This window comes from Hypanus sabinus, chromosome 10 (genome assembly GCF_030144855.1).
Source record: "Hypanus sabinus isolate sHypSab1 chromosome 10, sHypSab1.hap1, whole genome shotgun sequence".
In the NCBI taxonomy this organism is placed as follows: Eukaryota; Metazoa; Chordata; class Chondrichthyes; order Myliobatiformes; family Dasyatidae; genus Hypanus; species Hypanus sabinus.
Window position 1 is genome coordinate 118,961,669 of NC_082715.1, and position 22,457 is coordinate 118,984,125.

The 22,457-nt window shown below is 41.4% G+C and overlaps 1 protein-coding gene across 1 annotated transcript in view; it reads right to left on the reverse strand.

Annotated features, from left to right (window-relative positions):
* The window catches only part of kcnk17 (potassium channel, subfamily K, member 17), a 41,549-nt gene extending 25,514 nt beyond the window's left edge, over positions 1–16,035 (reverse strand). The window contains exon 1 of the mRNA XM_059983482.1: positions 15,823–16,035. Coding sequence (XP_059839465.1) covers positions 15,823–16,035 — 213 coding nt within the window. The remainder of the gene's footprint in view (positions 1–15,822) is intronic.
* Between the last annotated feature and the right edge of the window lie 6,422 nt (positions 16,036–22,457).

Here is a 22,457-nt window from a genome sequence, read left to right on the forward strand (position 1 = left end):
GGAGTATTGTGTGCAATTCTGGTTGTCACATTTCAAGAATGATGTGGAAGTTTTGGGGAGAAGGCAGGACAAGTTCACCAAGCTGATGGACAAGTTCTATCCCACTGTTTAAAAACCATTGTATGGTACACTAGTATAATAAGATGAACTTTGGACTTTACAATCTACCTTGTTATGACTTGCCTCTTATTGTCTACTTGCACTGTACTTTCTCTGTAATGCTAACACTTTATTCAGCATTCAGCTATTGTCTTACTTTGCACTGTTAGAATGAAATGATCTGTATTTACAGAGACAAGATTCCTTTATACCTCAATGCAAGTGACCTGGATCAGAGTGTATTAGATATAAGGAGAGGTGGACACATGTGAATTGTTTTCTCTAGAGCGTGTGAGGCTGAGGGGAGAACTGATAAAACTATGTACAATAATGAGAAGAATTAAAAGTTTAGACCGTGAAAGTCTTTTTTCCAGGTGAAATATAAAATACATTGAAGCATAGGTTTAATTTGAGAGGGTGAAAGCCTAAAGATTTGCAAGGCAAGATTTTCACACACAGAGTGATCGGTGCTTAGAATGTGCTACCAGAGCATTCATGAGCAACACATAATGAGCGTATGTGCAGAAGCATGCACAGTCAGGTAATACAGGGTTATGGATCAAGTGCAACAGATGGGATTACTTTAGACTGGCATCATGCCTGGCATAGATACGGTAGGCTAAAGGGCATCTCTTATGCTGGACTTTTCTGTGTTCTTAGAAGAAGAAAATAGATGCAGGAGTAGGGCACCAGCCTCTGAAGCCTTCCCCACTGTTCAATAAGACCATGACTGATCTACGCCAGGCCTCATCACCTCTTCTCTGCTAATTCCCCATAACCTTCCCTGATCTTCCCCATAATCCCTGATCTTTCACAAACACACCTACCTCCGCTATAATTCCTCCCAATGCTCCAGTCTCTACAACTTCATGCAGCAGATAATCCAGACATTAACCACTCTTGTTGAGAAAACAAATAGTTGTGATTTAAATTACTTGCCCTTGTTTAAGACTTTCTCACTCATGAAAGCAGCTCGTCATCTCTCCTATCAAGTTGCTTTAGTTCTTCTCAACTCTACAGAATATAGACCAAACCTGACAAGCCTCACATCTCAGCAGTCTTGTTTGGACTGTTTCCAAAGCTACCGTATCCTTTCTCATTTAAGTAGACCATTTTTGTGAACAGTACTCTAGGTGAGCTTTCACCAACACCCTATACAATTGTAATAGAACTTCCCTATTTCTGAATTCCAACTTCTTTTACAAAGAGGCCAACATGCAATTTGCTCTCATAACTACTTTTTGATAATTGTCCTGTAACTATGATTGAAATGATGAAGTCCAAGTGGCCTGAAGTGTTTTGTAATTCTCCCAATGCTGATGCTGTATTTTGATTGAATAATTTCTCTTATTTTGCTGCAATCTTGCACCTAGTAGCAACAAGCAAAATTGAATTCATAATTGGAGACAAAAGAGTCTTCGGAGGTTGGAACCTGAAGCAAACTGAGCTGCTGGAGGGAAGAGTTCAGGTGAAAGGTCCTGACTCTCCACTTCTCTCCATCATAGTGTGTGGGCTGCTGAGTTCCTCCAGCAGCATTTTTTTTGTATTACATTTATTATTGTCTTTTTTTTGGGTGCAAATACGGCATTATAGTCTTTTATACAGTCTTTTAACATCTTTTGACTATTTTTACGGTACCCATGGTCTGTTTTTTTAATTAAATATGCTATTGTTTGCACTGTTGTAACTATGTGGTTTTGTGCAGGTCTTGTAGCTTTCGTTTTTGGTCTTGTTTGTCTGGTGGATTTGGAGCTCCTTTCCAGGGAACGCGCTAAGATGGTAGCACGATATTAATACGCAGCAGCCTCTCCGGACTCTGGATTGGGGATTGCCAAACATTATGCGGATTTTCTAGTGTAGTCTGTTTTGTTGTGTGCTTTTGTGATATCATTCTGGAGGAACGTTGTCTCATTTTTTAACTGCATTGCATTTGTGGTTTCTAAATGACAATAAACTGAATCTGAATCTGATTAGAGCAGCCAGATTTTTTTTATTTAAAGGCAGATGCTGCCACCTTCTGGTATTTTCTGCCATTACACAATTACTGTTCCATTTAGTAGTCTTCATTGTCTTCAAATGCTTTGTATGAAACATTCTCTTCAAGAACACCTCTGTGTCAATACCTGAGACAATTTCAACAGGGTTGGAATAATAGCGGCCTTGTTTCCTGCCCTAAAATGCTGAATGCACTTCAGAGATACTTTAAAAGACTGTGAAGTACTGTGAAGTTACTAATGTCATTAAACTTTTGGTTTGGATGCTGTGGTTGATTTTACTGTCACAGTGAAACTCATTCCATACTGATCATTTTATCACATTGATGTAGTACTAGGGAGAGAATGTCCAATATTTTGTTACAAAGTGCAGTGCAGGCAGACACTAAGATGCAAGGCCAATGAGGTTGATTGTGAGGTTTATCATACTCGGGGTCCATTCAATAGTCAAATAACACCAGGATACAAGCTGTCCTTGAGACCGGTGGTATGTGCTTTTAGGCATTTTTATCTTCTGCCCAATGGAGGGAAGGGGAAGGGGGAAGAAGAGAGAATGACCAGGGTGAGTGGCATCTTCAATTATGCTGGCTGCTTTACTGAGGCAGCAAGAGGTGTAGACAGAGTCCTTGTAGGGAAGGCTGTTTTTACAGCTCTCTGCAGTTTCTTGCGATCACAGGCAGAGTAGTTGACATACCAAGCTGTGATGCATCTAGATAGGATGCTTTCTATGGCGTATCCATAAAAATGGGCAAGGGTCTTTGGGGACATACCAAATTTGTTTAGCCTCCTGAAGAAGTAGAGGCGCACCACCAAATGGTGGCAAGTCTTTCCCATCGACAAGAGCAGACTCTGGATCCTTAAATAAAGTCAATGCTGGGATGGCTCAGCAGATCAAGCAACATCCATGGAGGGAGCAGAAAGTCACCTTTTCAGGTCAACGAACTCTCATTAAAAGCTAGTCTTTGTAAAAGGGGAGGAGGTAGAGAGAGCAAAAGGAATATTTACATTATGGTGGAGATCAAGACTAAATAGATAACAGAGGATGGTGGGTTGTTGATAGCTTAATGAGTAAAGTGAAGGCTAGTTAATGATTGAATTACAGAGTCATTGAGGATGAAAACAAATCCTTCAGTACACATCAAATATTAACCATCCATTTACAATAGTCCTAATAGATCTTAAAGTCGTACATCATGGAAACAGGCCATTTGGCCCAGCTGGTCCATGCTGGCCAAGATGCCTCTTCCAAGCCAGTCTCATTTGCCAGCATTTGGTCTATAACTGTCTAAACCTTTTCAATCCATGTACCTCTCCAGCGGTCTTTAAAAAGTTGTTACTGAACCTGCCTCAATCACGTCCTCTGGTAGCTCATCCCTTATTTTATTCTCTCCACATTTTTATCAACCTCGCAGACTCTGACACTCACCACACACCAGTGGCAAGTCACTGTGTTCAATTAACATACTAACCTTCATGCCTTTGGGGTGTGAGAGCAAACCAGAGCACCTAGAGGGGATGTTCACAGGGACGATGTGCACACTCCACACAGCTATCACCGACGGTCAGGATTAAACTGAGCCAACAACTCTACCAGCTGTAGAACTGTGCTGCCCTAAACGTAAAACTGCCTGGAGAAGAAATAAGTAGAGGGATTTGACTGAGTTCAGAAAAGAGGAGGAACAAAACAAGAAAACAAGCCATGTTGTGAGAGTGAATAAAAGGGAGTTATGGAAAAATGAAACAATGAGTAATACGGCACAGAAACAGGCCATTCAGCCCATCTGCTCCATGCTGACCAAGATTTTCAACCAATCTAGTCTCATTTGCCCAAGTTTATGCATATCCCCCAAAAAATGCCTTTCCTGTCCATGTATCTGTCCTACTGTCTTTTAAAAATTGTCATTGCACCTGCCTCAACCACTTCCTCTGCACCTCATTCCATACCTTTACCACCCTCTGTGTAAAAGGAATTCACCTTTTATGTTATGATTAAGTCTTTCTCCTCTCACCTTAAATCTAAAAACTTTAGACTTGATTCCCCAACCCTGGGAAAAAGACATTACATTCATCCCTTTAATACTCCTTATGATTTTGTACATCTCTACAAGATCACTCCTCAATCTCTTACACTCAAAGAAAAAAGCCCTAGCTTGTGGAATCTTGTTGATCCCTGTAAGTCAGACTCTTTAGTCTGAGCAACAACCTTGTAAATATTTTCCACACTTTCCAGTGTAATAACCTATAGCAGGCCAAACAAAACTGAACACTCTGCCCTCACCGACAGACTGTGGACTTCAGAAAGGGGAAGATGGGAGAGGCATTCATCAGTCCTCATTGGAGGGTGGTGGGGGGCAGCAGTGAAAAGGGTAAGTAGCATCGATTTCCTGTACGTCAACATCTCAGAAGATCTATTCTGAGCCTAACGGATTGATGCAACCCAGAGAAGGCATGCCTGCAGCTCTATTTATGAGCAGTTTGGGGAGATGTAAGACTCTAGCCCAAATATCTAGAGATGTACAGTACAGAGCATTCTGCTTGGCTGGATTACAGCCTGGTAAGGAAATTCCAATACACCGGATCGTAAGAACCTGCAGAGGGTTGTAGACTCAGCTAACTCCATCCTAGGCCTTGCCATCCCCACCATTGAGGACATTTTCAAGATATGGTGCCTCAAGAATCCAGCATCCATCTCATTATTTATTGCTAATTACTTATATTTGCATTTGCACAGTTTGTTGTTCATTGATCCTGTTTACAGTTACTGTTCTAAAGATTTGCTAAGTATGCCCACAGGAAGAAGAATGTCAGGGTTGTATGTGGTGACATGTATGTACCCTGATAATAAATTTTACATTGAACTTTTTCCATCATTAAAAACCCTCACCATCCAGGAAATGCCCTCCTTGCTTTACTACCGTCAGAGAGGAGGTAAGAGCCTGTAGGCCTAAACATATTTTAAAAGCAGCTTCTTCCCCTCCATCATCAGATTCCCGCATAGTCCATGACCACTAGCTCACGATTCCTCTTTTGTTTAGTAATATTTATTTATTATGTAAAATAATAAATTTCATGACACGAATCAGTGAAAATAGTGAAATGTTCTTTGGTTTAGTGAAAAGCTTTCTTTAGCATGCCACCAATGTAGAGCAATCCTGCACAAAAATACATCATGGTGGTACGAGAGAAAAGCAATCACAGAATGCAGTAAAGTGTTGCAGTTACAAAGAAAGTGCAGTGCAGGCAGACAATAAGGGGCAAGGGCAATGACAGATAGATTGTTAGATCAATTGTCCATCTTATCGTACTAGAAGTCCATTCAACAGCAGGATAAAAGCTGTCCTTGGCGCTACTGGTATTTGATGTCACGCTTTTGCATCTTCTACTGCCTTAGCCTCAATGGCCATCTTCATCACCTCCTCAAAAAACTTAATTATTTTGAATATCTTTTCACCCAATCTCTCTCCACTTGAACAATAGCCTGTATTTCTACTTTGTGCACTATGTGGATAACTTCACATTTTTCCACATTACATTCCATCTTCCTTCTTGTCCGCTCTCTCTCTCTCTCAGCCGTCTGTAGCCCCATGAAGATTTATATTCTTGTCCCTGACTCACAATTTTTTCTGGTTTTGTATCATTAGCAAATTTGGAGAAGTGACATTCCATTCTTTCAGACAAATTGTTAATGTAGATTGTTAATAGCAACAGCCAAGGCAGCAACCCTTGTGGTAACTTATGTAATCACAGACTGCCTGTCTGAGAAGGATCCATTTATCCTCATTGCTTTCTGCCTGAAAACAATTTCTTAGCTCACGTCAGTGTTGACTCCAGTCCCAAAAGCTTCAACTATATGACCAAAGACTAAATGCTGTAAAAAAGAACTTTCTGAGAATCTAAGCAAACCTCACAACTGGTGCCCCCTTATCTATTCTGATGGTGATATCCTCAACCAATTTCAGTGAATTAGTCTAACCTGGTTGTCCTTTCATAAATATGTGCTGACTCAAATTCAAAGGTATGTCTATTGTCAAACGCACAAATCAGCGCATGTCTGGATGATTGTATGCAGGTTTGGTTGGTCCCGTCACATGAAGAAAATGGAGTGAGGGCAGATGAGGTTTACCACAATGCTGTTTGGGTTATGGGGTATGAGTTATAACGAACAGTTGAACAAACTTGGGTTGTTCTCCCTAGAGTGTCAGAGGCCGAGGGGAGACATGACAGAGTGTTTGAAAATGATGAGGGACATAGCTAGGGTAGACAGTCAGAATATTTTCCCCAGGGTAGAAATGCCAAACATCAGAAGACAGGTTTTTAATGTTAAAGGAGGAAAGCTAAAAAGCGATGTGAGGAGCAAATTTTTTATAACACAGAGAGTGGTAGGTGCCCAGAATAGATTTAAGTTCAAAGTACATTTATTATCAAAGTATGTATGGAGATTTGTCTCCTTAAAGGCAGCCACAAAACAAGGAACGTGAAAGAACCCGTTTAAAAAGACCAACAAACACCCAATGCACAAAAACACCCACAATCAATAAAAGCAAGCAAAAGCATTCAGGACTGAAGTGAGTCCATGTTGACACAAAGCCCGGAGCAGGCCTGCAGCCTCAGTCTCAGTGCTGCGAAGAGCAGAGCGATTGTCACAAAGAAGCGAGCAGAACCGGCCTGACCCTTGTCTCTGGTCCCGACACCCTGCCTTTTCAATCCATCTTGCCCAGCATTTTAACTGTCCAAACACTGGGTCGCCCCTTGCACTAGGACCTGGGTCCTATCACATCAATATACTCTGGGCCTGGACCCCCAACACCAGATTTTGGCCTGGTAGTTAGATCACTCAACCCTCATTCTTGGTTTAGGTGGATGGGCCTGGAAACTCCTTTGTCTTGCACACCCTGACTCCATCTCGACCCTTCACCAATCACTTTTCCTCAAACATGTCTCGACCCTCAAGTCTGCCTCGCTTTTGCTCTCTTCTTCATTGTTTGCAGTGATTGTTTATCACAGTTTTCCACAGAAAAAAAGCTTTAATAATAAGATATTTAGTTGCGCTTCTTGCTTTATAAACTGCCAGTAAGCTGTCACCCCTCTTCAGTAGTGCCATCTTAAACCAAAGGTAATAGTGGACTCAGGAAGTTTGGTGAAAATTAAGAGGCATTTAGATAGACACACGAACATGAAGGGAATAGAGGCATATGGATGATACACAGAAGACTTTTAGTATAAATTAGCATTAAGATAGGCAGAAGATGATGAGCCAAAAGACCTTCGTATTGCTGTAATGTTCTGTGTTCTATGTAATTACGTGTATGCATGGGTGCAATAAAAACATATTTGCAGCATCATGTAAGCAGAATTAACAAGAAAAACATAAATTACTAACTTTTTTACAAGTAAAGACATATACCAAAAATATGCATTTTGTGCAAAGTGATTAAAGTGGTCATTGTGTTGTGAAACTGCAGTGATTAAGGTTTTTCCAGTTGGTTCAAGAACCAAGTGTTTGAATGGAAGTTGGTGACCTTGAAGGTGGTGATGTGGAACTTCAGGCTTCTCTACCCCCCACCTGGTGGTAGCAGCGAGAAAGTGGCATGGCCCGGATGGTATGGTTTTTCATTGATTCCATTATGGTTATTGTAGTTATTGATTAGTTGTTCTTCCTCTCACTGCCTTGTGGCATGTCGGGCAACAGCCCTGCCATTTCTTTAGCGTTTGTCTGTTATTTAACAGATGGAATTGCTAGCTCGGCGCTCAACCCAGCACGGATGGAAAGCCAGGTCCACGCAGCTTGAAGTCTGGTGTTGATGGCACTACACCACTGGCTGGCTACTTATTGTGTATGCCTGCAAGAAAATTAATCTCAGGGTTGTATATGGTGACACATATGCACCTTGATAATAAATTTACTTTAAACTTTGATCTTCAACGATGGATGCTAGCTTCTTGAGGCTGTGCCTCTTGTGGGTACTACTTGATGGTTGGAGGGATATGCCTGTGATCTGAGAAATGCAACTCTGCTTGATCCTGATGAAGGGCCTCGGCCCAAAAAGTCGGCTGTTTACTGTTTTCCATAGATGCTGCCTGGCCTGCTGAGTTCCTCCAGCATTTTGTGTGTGTTACTTGGATTTCCTGCATCTGCAGGTTTTCTCTTGTTTCTGTTCGATCCTATTATTTTCTTCAAACTGTTAGTCTCCAGGACTTCCTCTATAGCTGATGTTAGGTTAAAGAGATCAGCAGTTGTCTTTTTGCTTTCACCTTCCTTTTTCAAATAGTTGGGTCACAGGAACAATTCCAGAAACTAGGGCATTGATGACCAGAACACTCATTATTTCAACATCCATCTTTTTCAAAGCTCCACTCCTAGGCGTCATTTCAAGGGGTGAATAGCATTCACCTGTAAATCTTTCACAGATCATGTTTACATGGTGATATATTGCACAACTTTACATTGAGCAAGAGACGTTTCTTTGCCACAACAACTAAGGAAAATGTTGCTATTTCTGTCAGCTTCATACATTTTTCACTTGGATGAGAAGCTCCCTTTAATTTCTCCCCTCAGCCTCACTTTACCAGTTGGGATTTCATGCCTTATAGAAATATATTTTTCTCTGCCAACTGTACATTATATGTTAGCCTTTGCCTGTCTATTGTAATACTTTCCAATGTATTTTGCCAGTCATGTCCTTCATACTTTCATAGTTTTCTTGCCTGAGCTCTTAGATTCAGACTGAACTGCATTACTTTCAAATTCAATGCAAAACTCTATGATACTACCAGTTAATGCTATAGACTAATACCATTAAGCAAAGGATCCATCAACTCCAGGCTGGGAACCTCTGCCTTTGATAATTTACAAGATTTTCAATTAACCCTTTCTTATTTAATTAAACAAAATCTGAAACAGATTTTTCCCTTGTTAGATCTTCAATATTCTGATCCAAAAAACCACGTTGAACACTTTACATGAATTTGTTCATATTTGTTCATATTTCAGTATTCCTTTATGATGCAGAAAGAGGTCATTTGTCCTCTTGTGAGTCATGATCTCCACAGCAATATCTTTATCCTGCACCCTACTATATCTGCATTGGCCTCCACAGTAGTGACAACTAACAGTGGCCAATCCACCATCTTTGGACTACCTGGATAAAAACCACCAGTAACAAGAAGATGTGCAAACTCCATAGATTGGAGGCTGGGAGCCTCAGCTTTGGGTCACTGGAGCAGTGAATCAGCAGCACTACTAGATATGCTACCGTGCCATCCCAATTAGTATTAATGTGACATCTTCCACTATATTGACAGTATTAAATCCTGCATAATTAATTTATTCTGTTACATCTACCTATAATATTCCAAGAAAAAAATTGGCATACTCCAACTGCTACTATTGGCATACTCTATATTACTGATAATTCTAATATTGGCATACTCAATATTACCAACACAGCTTCTATCCCAATGTATCAGACTATTGAACTGAGCTTTCATAGGATAAAGATGAGCTCTTAATCTCACAATATAGCTTGTTGTGGCCTTTGCACTTTGTCTACCTGCACTGTACTTTCTCTGTAACTGTAACACTATATTCTGTATTCTGTTTTCAGTTTGGCAACTTTGATGTATTTAGGTATGTCATAATCTGTCCAGATCAGAAGTTCTCAGCCTGAGGTCCACAAGGTTGATTGGAGTATTGCACAGATGCAACAGAAGCATTCCTGTGCTGGTCCAGCGAAGAGCTTTAAAACCCGAGTCTCCATAAAAGAGAGGTATCGCTTAGCCTAGTGGTCATCGTGGGAGTGGTCATCGTTGGAGTAATATGCAGCAGAGTGGTAAGGTGGCAAGGTGGACAAACTCGTGTGCGATTAGAGATTGGTCAGTCTGACAATGTGGGCGTCACTGAGTCCTGGCTGAAAGAAGGCCAGAGTTGGGACCTTAACATCAAAGGATATACTTTGTATTGAAAGGACAGGCAGGAAGGCATAGGCGGTGGTGTGGTAAACTATGTATACCTGTCTGGACACGCACCTCTGCTGACTGCTCCTCTGGCTCCTCCCACAGACCCCTGTATAAAGGGGTCCTCCTTCAGTCTCCAAGACATCATGGTCCCTTTTTCTGCTAATAAAAGCCTATCGTTCACCTCCTGTCTCTGAGAGTTATTGATGGTGCATCAGGTGGTGTGGCTCTCTTGGTAAGAGATGAAATTACATCTTCAGAAAGAGGTAACATAGGTTCAGAGAATGTTGAATCTTTGTGGGTGGAGTTAAGAAACTGCAAGGTTGAAAAAAATCATTATGGGAATCATATATAGGCCTCCAAATAGTAGTGAGATGTGCGGTTGAGATTGCAAAGGGAGCTGGAAAAGGCATGTAATAAAGGTAATGACACAATTGTGATGGAGGACTTCAATATGCAAGGGGACAGGAAAATCAAGTTGGTGTCAGATTGCAAGAAAGGGAATTTGTTGAATGCCTAAAGGATGTTTTTTTTTAGAGCAGCGTGTGCTTGAGCCTACTAGGGGAAAGGCTGTCTCAGATTTGCTGTTGGGTAATAACTCAGATCTTATTTGGGAGCTGAATGTAAAGGAACCCTTAGGAGGAAGTGATCATAATATGATTGAATTCATACTGTAACTTGAGAGGCAGAAGCATAAGTCACATGAATCAGTATCACAATGGAATAAACGGAATTACAGAGGCATGAGAAAGCAGCTTGCCCAGGTGGATTGGAGGGAGATATTATGGGAACGATGGCACAACAGAGGTGGCTGAAATTTTTGGGAGTAGTTCACAAGATGCAGGATAGATATGTCCCACAAAGGAAGAAGTTCTCAAATGGCAGGGGTAGGCAACTGTGGCTGACAAAGGAAGTTAAGGACTGCATAAAAGCCAAAGACAGGGCATATAAGGTAGCAAAAGTGAGTGAGAAGTTGGATTATTGGGAAGCTTTCAAAATCCAACAAAAGGAAACCAAAAGAGCTATAAGAAGGGAAAAGATGAAATATGAGGGCAAACTAGCCAATAATATAAAGCAAAATACCAAATGATTTTTCAGTTATATAAATAGTAAAAGGGAAGAGATAACAGATACATTGGTCATGATCTTTCAAGAATCACTTGATTCTGGCATGGTCCCAGAGAACTGGAAGATATGCAAGTGTCAGAAGGGAGGATAGCAAAATAAATTACAGGCAGTTGGCCTAACCTCAGAGGTTGGGAAAGTGTTGGTGTCTATGATTAAGGATGAGGTTTTGGGGTACTTGGAGACTAATGATAAAATAACTGAAAGTCAGCATGGTGTCTGTGAAGGAAAATCTTGCCTGACAAATCTGTAGAGTTCTTTGAGGAAGTAACAAGCAGGGTGGACAAAGGAGAGGCAGTGGATGTTGTTTACTTGGATTTCTAGAAGGCGTTCATTAAAGTGCCTCACATGAGGTTGCTTAATAAGATAAAATCCTATAGTGTTACTGGAAAGATACTGGCAAGGATAAAGAAATGGCTGATAGGCAGGAGGCGAGTGGGAATAAATGGGACCTTTCTGGTTGGCTGCCAGTGACTAGTGGTGTTCCTCAGGGATCAGTATTGGGACCACTACTTTTCACATTGTTTGTCAATGATTTAGATAATGGAATTGATGGCTTTGTGGCAAAGTTTGTAAATGATACAAAGATAGGTGGAGGGGTAGGTAGTGCTGAGGAAGCAATGCGATTACAGCAGGACTAACACAAATTGGAAGAATGGGCAAAAAAGTGGCAGATGGAATACAGTGTTGGGAAATGTATGATAATGCATTTTGGTAAAAGGAACAACAGTGCAGACTATTATCTAAATAGGGAGAAGTTTCAAACATCAGAGGTGCAAAGAGACTTAGGAGCCCTCATGCAAGTCTCCCAGAAGTTTATTACAGGTTGAGTCTGTGGTAAAGAAGGCAAATGCATTTATTTCAAGAGGACTAGAATATAAAAGCAATGAGATAATGCTGAGCCTTTATAAGACAACACTTGGAGTATTATCAACGGTTTTGTGCCCCATATCTCAGAAAGGAAGTGTTTGGAGAGAGTCCAGAAGAGGTTCATGAGGATGATTCCAGGAATGAAGGGGGTAACATTTGAGGAGTGTGTGGCAGCTTTGGTCCTGAACTCACGGGAATTTAGGAGAATGTAGGGTGATCTCATTGAAACCTACCAAATGTTGAAAGGACTAGATAGCGTGGATGTGAAGAGGATGTTTCCTATGGTGGAGGTATCCAGAACTAGAGGGCGCAGCCTTGAAATAGAGGGGAGACCTTTTAGAACAGAGGTAAAGAGGTATTTTTATAGCCAGAGAGTGGTGAATCTGTGGGATGCTTTGCCACAGACTGTGGTGGAGGCCAAGTCAATGAGTGTAATTAAGGTGGAAGTTTATCATTTCCTGATCAGTCAGGGCATCAAAGGATATGGTGAGAAGGCAGGTGTATGGGACTGAATGAGATCTGGGATCAGCTATGATGGAATAGCAGAGCAGACTCAATGGGCTGACTGGCCTAATTGTGCTTTTATGTCTTATGGTCTTATGGACCCATTACTTAACGGTATTGGACCATGGCATAAAAATGGTTGGGAATCCTGGTCTAGATGGAACAGACAAGAAAAGCTTTTCTATGTATCTCAGTATATGCCCACCACTCAGATTTCTAGTATCTGGAGTGTTTTTAAATTTTTCATTTATTAGACAAATCTGTTTTAATTTGTTGGTGATAACAAATTATTGGTTTTAAAGATGTAAAGAATCTGGATTTTCTTCCACAGCCCACCTTCCAAGCCCTTTTCTGCAACTTGACAGTGTGTGGTAAAATAAATATAGCGTCAGTAATAGAACTTGGAAACATTTCACGCCTCCGTGAACAATCACTCATTCCGCTTTAGAATCGTTCAGCAGCGATGCAAGTGACAGCAAATCAAAGGGAATTTTGCTGACACTCTGAGATCACACCCCACCTCGCATGTTTACAAAGGATTAGTGTTTGTGTGTAGTAGAGTTTACCTGAGTCAATGCCTGATGTCTGCTGTTTGTGTTATAGGATACTTTGGGCTAGGTGTTGAGTGAAATAGGAAATACTTCAATATGGTCTCGTCCGCTTACTGACAATGTTTGCAGCTGATCAATGAAAGCTTGACAGAGACGATCTTCACCACTTGGGAGTTGCGTGCATCTTGCAGTGTGTTAGCTATAAAACCATATGATACAGGAGCAAAGTCTACTCAACAGTGCTGAGGGCGAGAGGGTTAACAACTGTAAGTTCCTTGGAGTGAACAGCACCAATAATCTGTCCTGATTCAATCACATAAATCCCATGGCTAAGAATGAACATCAACTCCTCTAGTATCTCAGGAGGCTAAAAATGTAGCATGACTCCTATGATGCTCACCAATTTGTACAGATGCATCACAAAAAGCATCCTTTCTGGACAATTCATGGCTTGTTATGGCAAATGTTCCTGCCTATGAGGACAAGAAAGAGCAGAGAGTTATGAAGACAGCTCAGCAATTCACAGAAACTTGCCTCCCGTCCACGGACTTCTTTCTACCTTGACCAAACAGCCAACAGAATCAAAGACCCCACTTACCCTAGTCATTCTCTCGTCTCCCACTCCCTATCAGGCAGAAGATACAGAAGTCTAAAAGCATGTACCACCAAGTGAAAATTTCAACTTAAAAGCATGGCCATTTTCTTCGCTGATATAAGACTTTTGAATGATCCCCTAATCATTCCCAAGCTGGGGTCCATGGACCCTTTGCTTAATGGTATTAGTCCATGGCATAAAAAAGGTTGGGAACCCCTGCCCTCGTACAATATGATGGACTCTTAATCTCACAATCTACCTTATCATGGCAAGAAGCCTTACTGCCTGCCTGCACTGAACTTCCTCTATAACTGAAACACTATGTTCCACATTCTGCTTTTGTCTTCCCCTTACTACGTCAGGGTACTAATGTGATAAAATAATCTGTATGGATAGCATGTAAGAAAAAGTTATTTTTACTGTATCTCAGTACATATGACAATCATAAACTATTTTTTATCCATTAAGATCATCGTGCTGGCTTCGTCATTCAATTATCTCTGATTTTTTTTCAGTTGTATTCTCCCATCCTCTCTCTATAACCAATCAAAAACGTGTCAATCTGTGCCTTTAATATACCCAGTAATTTGGCCTCCAAAACCCTCTATGACAATGAAGTTCAGAGATTCACAGCCTTCTGGATGAAAGAAAAACCTTTTCTTATTTAATATCACCAGACCAGACAAGCCCAGGCATCATCCCTGAAGAAGATGGCAGAGTTTGTCAACAAAACGTCGGTTATAATCAATACCTGTACCCGGCTGGAAGCCCAAGTAGAATTTAATTGCCTTATTTAAGTTCCAAAGGGATATTTCTTTATTTTGAGGTTGTACTCTCAGTTCCTAGACTCTGCTCTAATGCAAACATCCTCTCTATCCAGTCCTTTTGGCAATGATTGTGAAGAATCGAGGCTTGATCCCTAACCTTCAGAACATACACCAGGAGGCAGTGAGGGAAATGGTCACACTCTTAAGTTGAAGTTTTTAAGGTGAGAGAGGAATGTTTAAAGGAGATCTGTGAGGCAGGTGTTGACACAGAGTGGCGTGCCTGAAGCGTGCTGCCGGAGAAGGTGATGGAAGTTGATACAATAGCTGCGTTGAAGAGCAACAAGCTGAGGAACTCAGTGAGTCAAGAAACATCTGTCGAGGGGAAAAGGAATTGTTGACACTTCAGGTCCCGGTGCAGGGTTTCAAACAGAAATGTTGACATCTCCTTTCTCTCCACATATACTAATTGACCTGCTGAGTTCTTCCAGCAGATTGTTTGTAGCTCTAGGTTCAGACATCTCGCGTCCCTAGCAACATTTAAGAGACGTTAAAACAGACACAAGAACAGCTAGGGAATGGAGGGAATAGACCATATGCAGGCAGATGTGCATTTTAAATTGACAGTATGGTTGGCATAGACATTGTGGGCCAAATGTCCTGTTCTTGTGCTGTATTGGTCAACGTTTTATATTCTGTGACTGCGGATCTGGGCTGGTATATGTAATTGGTATACGTAACCAGCATCCTTGTCCCAAGTTACTACACCTCTTCTGCTATAGCAAGCATTTACAGAAGGTTGGGTTCAAAATAAGAATTTCAAGTTTGAATTATTTTTCCCTACTTCACTCACCCCGTAACCAATGCGTTGCCACTCCTACCCTTCTGCAGCTCCCATGCTCAAAAAGGGGAATAGTTTCATGGCCCACAAAACAGCATTCAAACCACAAGACATTTTTTGCCAGAACAGAGAATACATAAAAATAAATAGTCATTGTCTTGTGGTTATCGTCACATATTTGACAAATATGTCCTGGGATTTAATGCTATGAGAACTACAAATCTCATCACGTTGTGAGTGGTGAGATCTCATCACACATAAAAAAGATCAGACTTTTAAGATAAAAAATCTCTAGATCTCTGTGCTAATTATTGCCAATGATCAGAATTTTCCTCACTGGCCTATTCCTGATTTGACAGTACTTGTTTGAACTTTGAAAATGCTTATGATCCACAAAGTTTGATATTTAATTGGATCTTTTTCCCTGCTTTGAATTGTTTACGTAAATTGTTCTAAACCCATCGGTTATCACTCAGTCACCTACTTGCTTCAAAAGGTTAACAGAATTTTACCCCTCTCAGCTTACCTGGACAAACCTCTCCAGTGCTGGCCCATCCAGACAGCTGTAGTTTGTAAGGAACTTAAGCTTTGCCAGTTGGAAGTTATTCCGAGTGTGAGCCTCTGCTTGCATCTCCAGCAGCTGGAATACTGTAGCTCCCAGGAATAAATACGTGAAGTATCCCAGTAGCAGAACTACAGTGCAACTGATTCTGATGCCGTAGATGGTGAAGTATGACATGGCTATGAACGTATCTTCAAAACCCACTTCAGCACTAACCATCCAGCACCATCTCACTTGGCTGGGTGAATCAAATGGGCTGAGCTGCCGCTGGACTCATTATAGCAGCTGCGGGGTTTTCATTTCACCTTGTGTCCAGATGAAAACCTTTGCTTATTCTCTGCCGGCTGACTGTATTCAATAGATATCCACAGTCAATTTTCTTTTCTTTACAGGCCATTACACACCATTTACCTCACTCAGGCGTTTGTTATTTAGCAGGGCGTGATTTAGAGAAACAAGCGCATGCTGAACAGATGGTTAATAGGATTGTCACTGTCAGGGTTCCCGATTTTCCAATACAAACCTTGGATTCAGAGTCAGGTCTTGTGAGGTTATGAAAGATACACAAAATTTAATGTAATTTTATTTTTACTCTCTAATTAGCAGCAGAGAGCTACATTTTGTTTCCACTGTGGAAAATTTGTAAATTCTAATGTTAAGAACTGATAATGGTGTCATATTTTATAGATCATCATGAAAACAGGCCCTTCAGTCCAAATGGTCCATGCCAACCAAAATGTCCATCCAAGCTGGTCCCATTTGCCTCTGTTCAGCTCATATCCCTCCAACCCTTTCCTATTCATGTATTTATCTGTATCTTTTAAATATTGCTATGGTGCCTGCCTCAATCATTTCCTCTGGCAGCTCATTCCATATACAGACCACCTTCTGCATGAAAAAGTTGTCCCTCAGGTCCCTATTAAATCTTTCCCATCTCACCTTAAACTATGGCTTCTAATTATTGATTTTGAAGCCCTGATAAAAAGACTGTGTACATTCAGCCTCATGACTGTACATCTTTATAACATCACCCCTGAGTCTCCTAAGATGTGATGTGGGATGGAGGTGGGGGGATGATAAGGAGTTTTCTTTTACCTGCTGATATATTCTTGAGGTGTAATGATCATCACTAGGTTGTTCTTAATGCGTGGAATCACATTTATGCACCAAGAAGTGTCCTGAAGCTCTCCTCCATTTTGAGCTATTTCTTTACAGGTCTTCCTAATTAAACCTAATTAAACTTTCTCTTGAGTTTTATCCAAAAACTGCTCTGATTTCATTTTTGGTCAACTACTGCAACGTTTCTCTTTGCAGATTTTTGTTTGCTGACTCACCAGTGAAGTTTCATTAGACATTTAGCTCCATTAAAGTCCAGATATGTAAATACCAGATATTACTATTTCTTTTAGACTTCTTTGTATAAGAATTTCCTCAAACCTATTTGAACTTGACTGGTGAACTAAAAGAGTAGTATTATTCTAGGTTTCCTTTCCTATAACAACTCATGTATCTCTGTAAGACCAAGTTCCCGAGTGTGTCTTTAGTGAGCCAGTGACCTGCTCAAAGGCACAGTTGTCTGTTTAGTGGCTTTCATTGTCATTGCTACTTGGATTCATGACAGGGATCGTCACAGGAATCACATCCATTCAGTCTAGTGGCGCTGTACATGTGGAAGCCAGTTCACATCTCAATCATGCTCACTCTGACCAGCATCATCCCAAAGTCAGCATAGCTGTCTGTCTTGCTAAGCAGCCACCAGTCTTGTGCATAACTCAGTGACTGTTTGCAGAATCCTGGAAGTGTCTCCAACAAACCTCTGGGGGGGGGGGGGGATTCTGAGGTAGAGGCCCAAGGTGGCAGTAACTTTTGCAATGGGTGAAAGAATTCCGAGAGATTAATGGACCCATGGGTAAGTTTAAAAATTTACATCACCATCACTCTCATGGTGTCATAGAGCATATAAGCAGGCCTTTCAGCCCATCATGTCCATGTTAACTATCAAGTACATAACCATATTAAATGATGACTATCTGTATTTTAATGCATTACCAACACTCACTGCTGTACCTTGGCAGTTCAACTGTTTTCCACTCTAATAGACCATTACACATGCCAAAACCTATACCTTACTTCTTCTAAGGGAATTTTGTGAATCATTAGGTGGGAGTCCATTCCTAACTTGTCATTTTTACTGCTTTTAACCTTCACCTTCATTTCTACACCAAACCTACACCTTCATAAACCTAAAATTCATTATTTAGGGTCTTCTTCCACACCAATACTGACGATCATCTTTCCCACTACACCTTTTGATCCTCTTGCTACCCCTAATTTGTTACGTGGTTTGCTGGACATCTAATCTTGAATGAGACACAAGCTCTTTCATTTAAACAATCAGAATTCCAAAATGATTGGCTGAGCCCACCCTTACTAACAAATCTACTTCCATTACTTATTTTCTGGATTGGACTGATTTGATAAGGTGGATGAATTGACAGCAGAGGTAGCAATATGTGGCCAAGATCCAATAGCTACAACTGCAGGGTGATCGGAACTGCGCTGTAAACATGTCACGTTATACAATGGTCCAAAAGAACAGAAAAGCAGGCTGGATAGATGTGTTAATCAAGGGACATACCAGAGCAGAGCTGATTTGTGATATAGAGACTGTGAATAGTAATTTAGAATTGGTTTGGACCGAGATCATGAATAACCAGGAAAGAAGACATAGGCCCCAAAACGTGACCTCTTGATAGGGTAGAATATAAATGGGGAAATATCTAAAGCATACTTGAAGAACACTGTAGTTGCAATGAGGGATATTCATTTACATGACTTTTCAGAACAGTATGTTACAGAACTTGCCCAGAATAGGGCATTTTATTTGGTTGTGAGTAATGTGGAAAGATTAATAAGAGATTTGTGGTCATAGATCCCCTAAGAGGAGTTGACCACAGTATGATTTAATTCAAGTCTTGTATCTCTTATGCTCACCACAGAACAGTAACCACAGACTTCAACATAAACCAGGACAATGATAATGGCATGAAGGTTAAATTGTCTAAGGTAGATTGGGAAAGTGAGAGTCAGGTCAGTAGATGAAGATTTAAACAGCTAGTATATAACACTTAGCAGGAAATTATTCCAATTAATAAGAGGAGTTCCATGAGAAAGAGGTCAATAATTATAATAAATTGAATATCAGGGCAAAGGATGGTGGTATGCCAGAGGACTGGGAAGTTTTTAGGATCTCGTAGCAAAAGACAAAAATGCTTATAAAGTGAGATAAAGTTGGTTTTGTGAGAAACCACATTCAATATCAAAGCAATAAGAGTTTATATAGATGTATAAATAAAGAGATGGCTAAGACCAACATGGGGCCTCCAGAGAATGAGGCTTTGCTTTATTTGTTCAAAGGATGTGGGTTTCACAAGCTGAATCAGCACTTAATTCCCCAACCGCAATTGCCCTTGAGAAGGTGGGGGGAGCTGCCTTTTGAACTGCTGCAGTCCTAAAGGTTTATGGGCACACACATGACATCTATTGATGGTAAGATGCTGGATTCAAGAAGGAAACAGCTAATCATTCAGGAAAGCTGAACATAATTAAACCAAATCAAAGTTGTTTATGAAAGGTAAATCGTGTCTATCAAAATTGTTTGAATTCTTTAAAAATGTGACAGGCAGATTTTACAGTGAAACCTGTGCATATAATTATATTTCGATTTCCAAGATGAGGTGCTGGAGGAGGAAATGAAATGTAAGTTTTCCAAACATGTTGATGATATAAAACTAGCAGGATGGGCATATTGTGATGAGGCCATTGTGATTTTGCAGCAAGATATAATAGATTGATTAGTTGAAAACCTGGCAAATGGAGCTCAACATGGGTCTCTAATGATCTATCCAGGTCCCAACATATTGATGCAAACATGTAGAAGACACACTGCCGACTACACTTCATTAAGAGTTTGAGGAGATTTGGTATGTCATCAAATACACTAGCAAATTTCTACACAAATATGGTGGAGAACATTCTGACTGGTTGCATTGCTTCCTGGAATGGGGACTCAAATGTGAAGGATTGAAAGAGGCTGCAGAGGGTTTTAGATTCAACCAGCTCCATTATGGGCAACAAGCTTCCCTACCATTGAGGAGATTTTTGAAAAACTGTGCCTCAATAAGGTGGCATTCATCATTAAGGACTCCCACAATGCCTTCTTCACATTACATTTTCACATGACACATTTTCTGACAGAGGTACAGGAGCCTGAAAACCCCCTCTGGATGTTTTAAGAGCAGTTTCTTCCCCTCTGCCATCAGATTTCTGAATGACCCATGAACCCAGGTTTGTTTTTGATTGGTTGAATGATTGATTCTAACTTAAAGCGATGTTTACGTCTTGCACTGTACCACTGCCACGCAAAATTTCACAACATACGTTAGTGATAATAAAACTGGTTCTGAAAAGGTGGATTAATATTAAAATGGAAGGAGTCTGCAAATGAATGAACTTCAGCGGCATCTACAGACAGACATACTTTATTGATCCTGTGGGAAATTGGGTTTCATTACAGTCGCACCAACCAAGAATAGTGTAGAAGTATAGCAATATAAAACCATAAATAATTAAATAATATTAAGTAAATTATGCCAAATGGAAATAAGTCCAGGACCAGCCTATTGGCTCGGGGTGTCTGACACTCTGAGGGAGGAGTTGCAAAGTTTGATGGCCACAGGCAGGAATGACTTCCTATGACGCTCAGTGTTACATCTTGGTGGAATGAGTCTCTGGCTGAATGTACTCCTGTGCCTAACCAGTACATTATGGAGTGGATGGGAGACATTGTCCAAGATGGCATGCAATTTGGACAGTATCCTCTTTTCAGACACCACCGTCAGAGAGTCCAGTTCCAACCCCACAACATCACTGGCCTTATGAATAAATTTGTTGATTCTGTTGGTGTCTGCTACCCTCAGCCTGCTGCCCCAGCACACAACAGCAAACATGATAGCACTGGCCACCACAGACTCGTAGAACATCCTCAGCATCGTCTGGCAGATGTTAAAGGACCTCAGTCTCCTCAGGAAGTAGAGACGGCTCTGATCCTTCTTGTAGACAGCCTCAGTGTTCATTGACCAGTCCAGTTTATTGTCAACTCGTATTCCCAGGTGTTTGTAATCCTCCACCATGTCCACACTGATCCCTTGGATGGAAACAGGGGTCATAGGAGCCTTAGCCCCCCTCAGGTCCACCACCAGCCCTTAGTCTTTTTCACGTTAAGCTGCAGATGATTCTGCTCAAACCATGTGACAAAGTTTCCCACCGTAGCCCTGTACTCCGCCTCATCTCCCTTGCTGATGCATCCAACTATGGCAGAGTCATCAGAAAACTTCTGAAGATGGCAAGACTCTGTGCAGTAGTTGAAGTCCGAGGTGTAGATGGTGAAGAGACAAGGAGACAGGACAGTTCCCTGTGGAGCCCCAATGCTGTCCGACACAGTGTTGCAAGTGCACGTACTGTGATCTGCCAGTCAGATAATCAATATTCCATGACACCAGGGAAGCATCCACCTGCCTCACTGTCAGCTTCTCACCCAGTAGAGCAGGGCAGATGGTGTTGAACGCACTGGAGAAGTCAAAAAAACATGACCCAAACAGTGCTCGCCGGCTTGTCCAGGTGGGCATAGACACGGTTTAACAGGTAGACGATGGCATCCTCAACTCCTAGTCGGGGCTGGTAGGCGAACTGAAGGGGATCTAGGTGTGGACTTACCATAGGCCGGAGCTGCTCTAGAACAAGTCTTTCCAGTGTCTTCATGATGTAGGAGGTCAATGCTACCAGTTTGTAGTCATTGGAACCACTGGGGCGCGGCCTCTTCGGTACAGGGATGAGGCAGGACGTCTTCCACAGCACAGGAATCCTCTGGAGACTCAGGCTCAGGTTGAAGACATGGTGAAATACTCCATATAGCTGGGGGGCACAGGCTTTGAACACCCTGGGGCTGACACTGTCCGGGCCTGCAGCCTTGCTTGGGTGGAGATGTTACAGCTGTCTTCTCACCTGTTCAACTGTGGTGGTTTCATGTGGGGGAGGTGTGTAGTTGTGAGAGCAGGGTGGGGGGCTGTGAGGAGAGGTAGGATGGGAGAGTGGAGTATGTATTGGTTGGGGGCCGACAACAGATGAATCATGTGGGGGATGGGCAGGGGCTACAGTGTCAAATCTGTTGAAGAACAGGTTAAGTTTGTTGGCCCTGTCCACACTGCCTTCTGCTCCTCTGTTGCTAGATGTTCTAGTGCATGAATCACAATTCATTAGCAGGCAGGTTCAACAAGCAGTTAAGTAAGCAAACAGCATTTTGGCCTTTATTGCAAAGGGTTTGGTGTTTGAAAATGTGGATGTTTTGTTCCAGTTCTACAGGGTGTGAGCACTGAGCACTGTCCACAGTTTGGTCCCCCTAATACATCCATAAAAATGAAAGCAGTAGCATTGGAGATATTCCACAAGAGACTCACCAAGCTAATTCCTGGGGTAAGAAGGTTGTTCTATTAGGAGTGGTTAAATAATTTGAGTATACAGTATAGTCCTCAGAGTTTTGA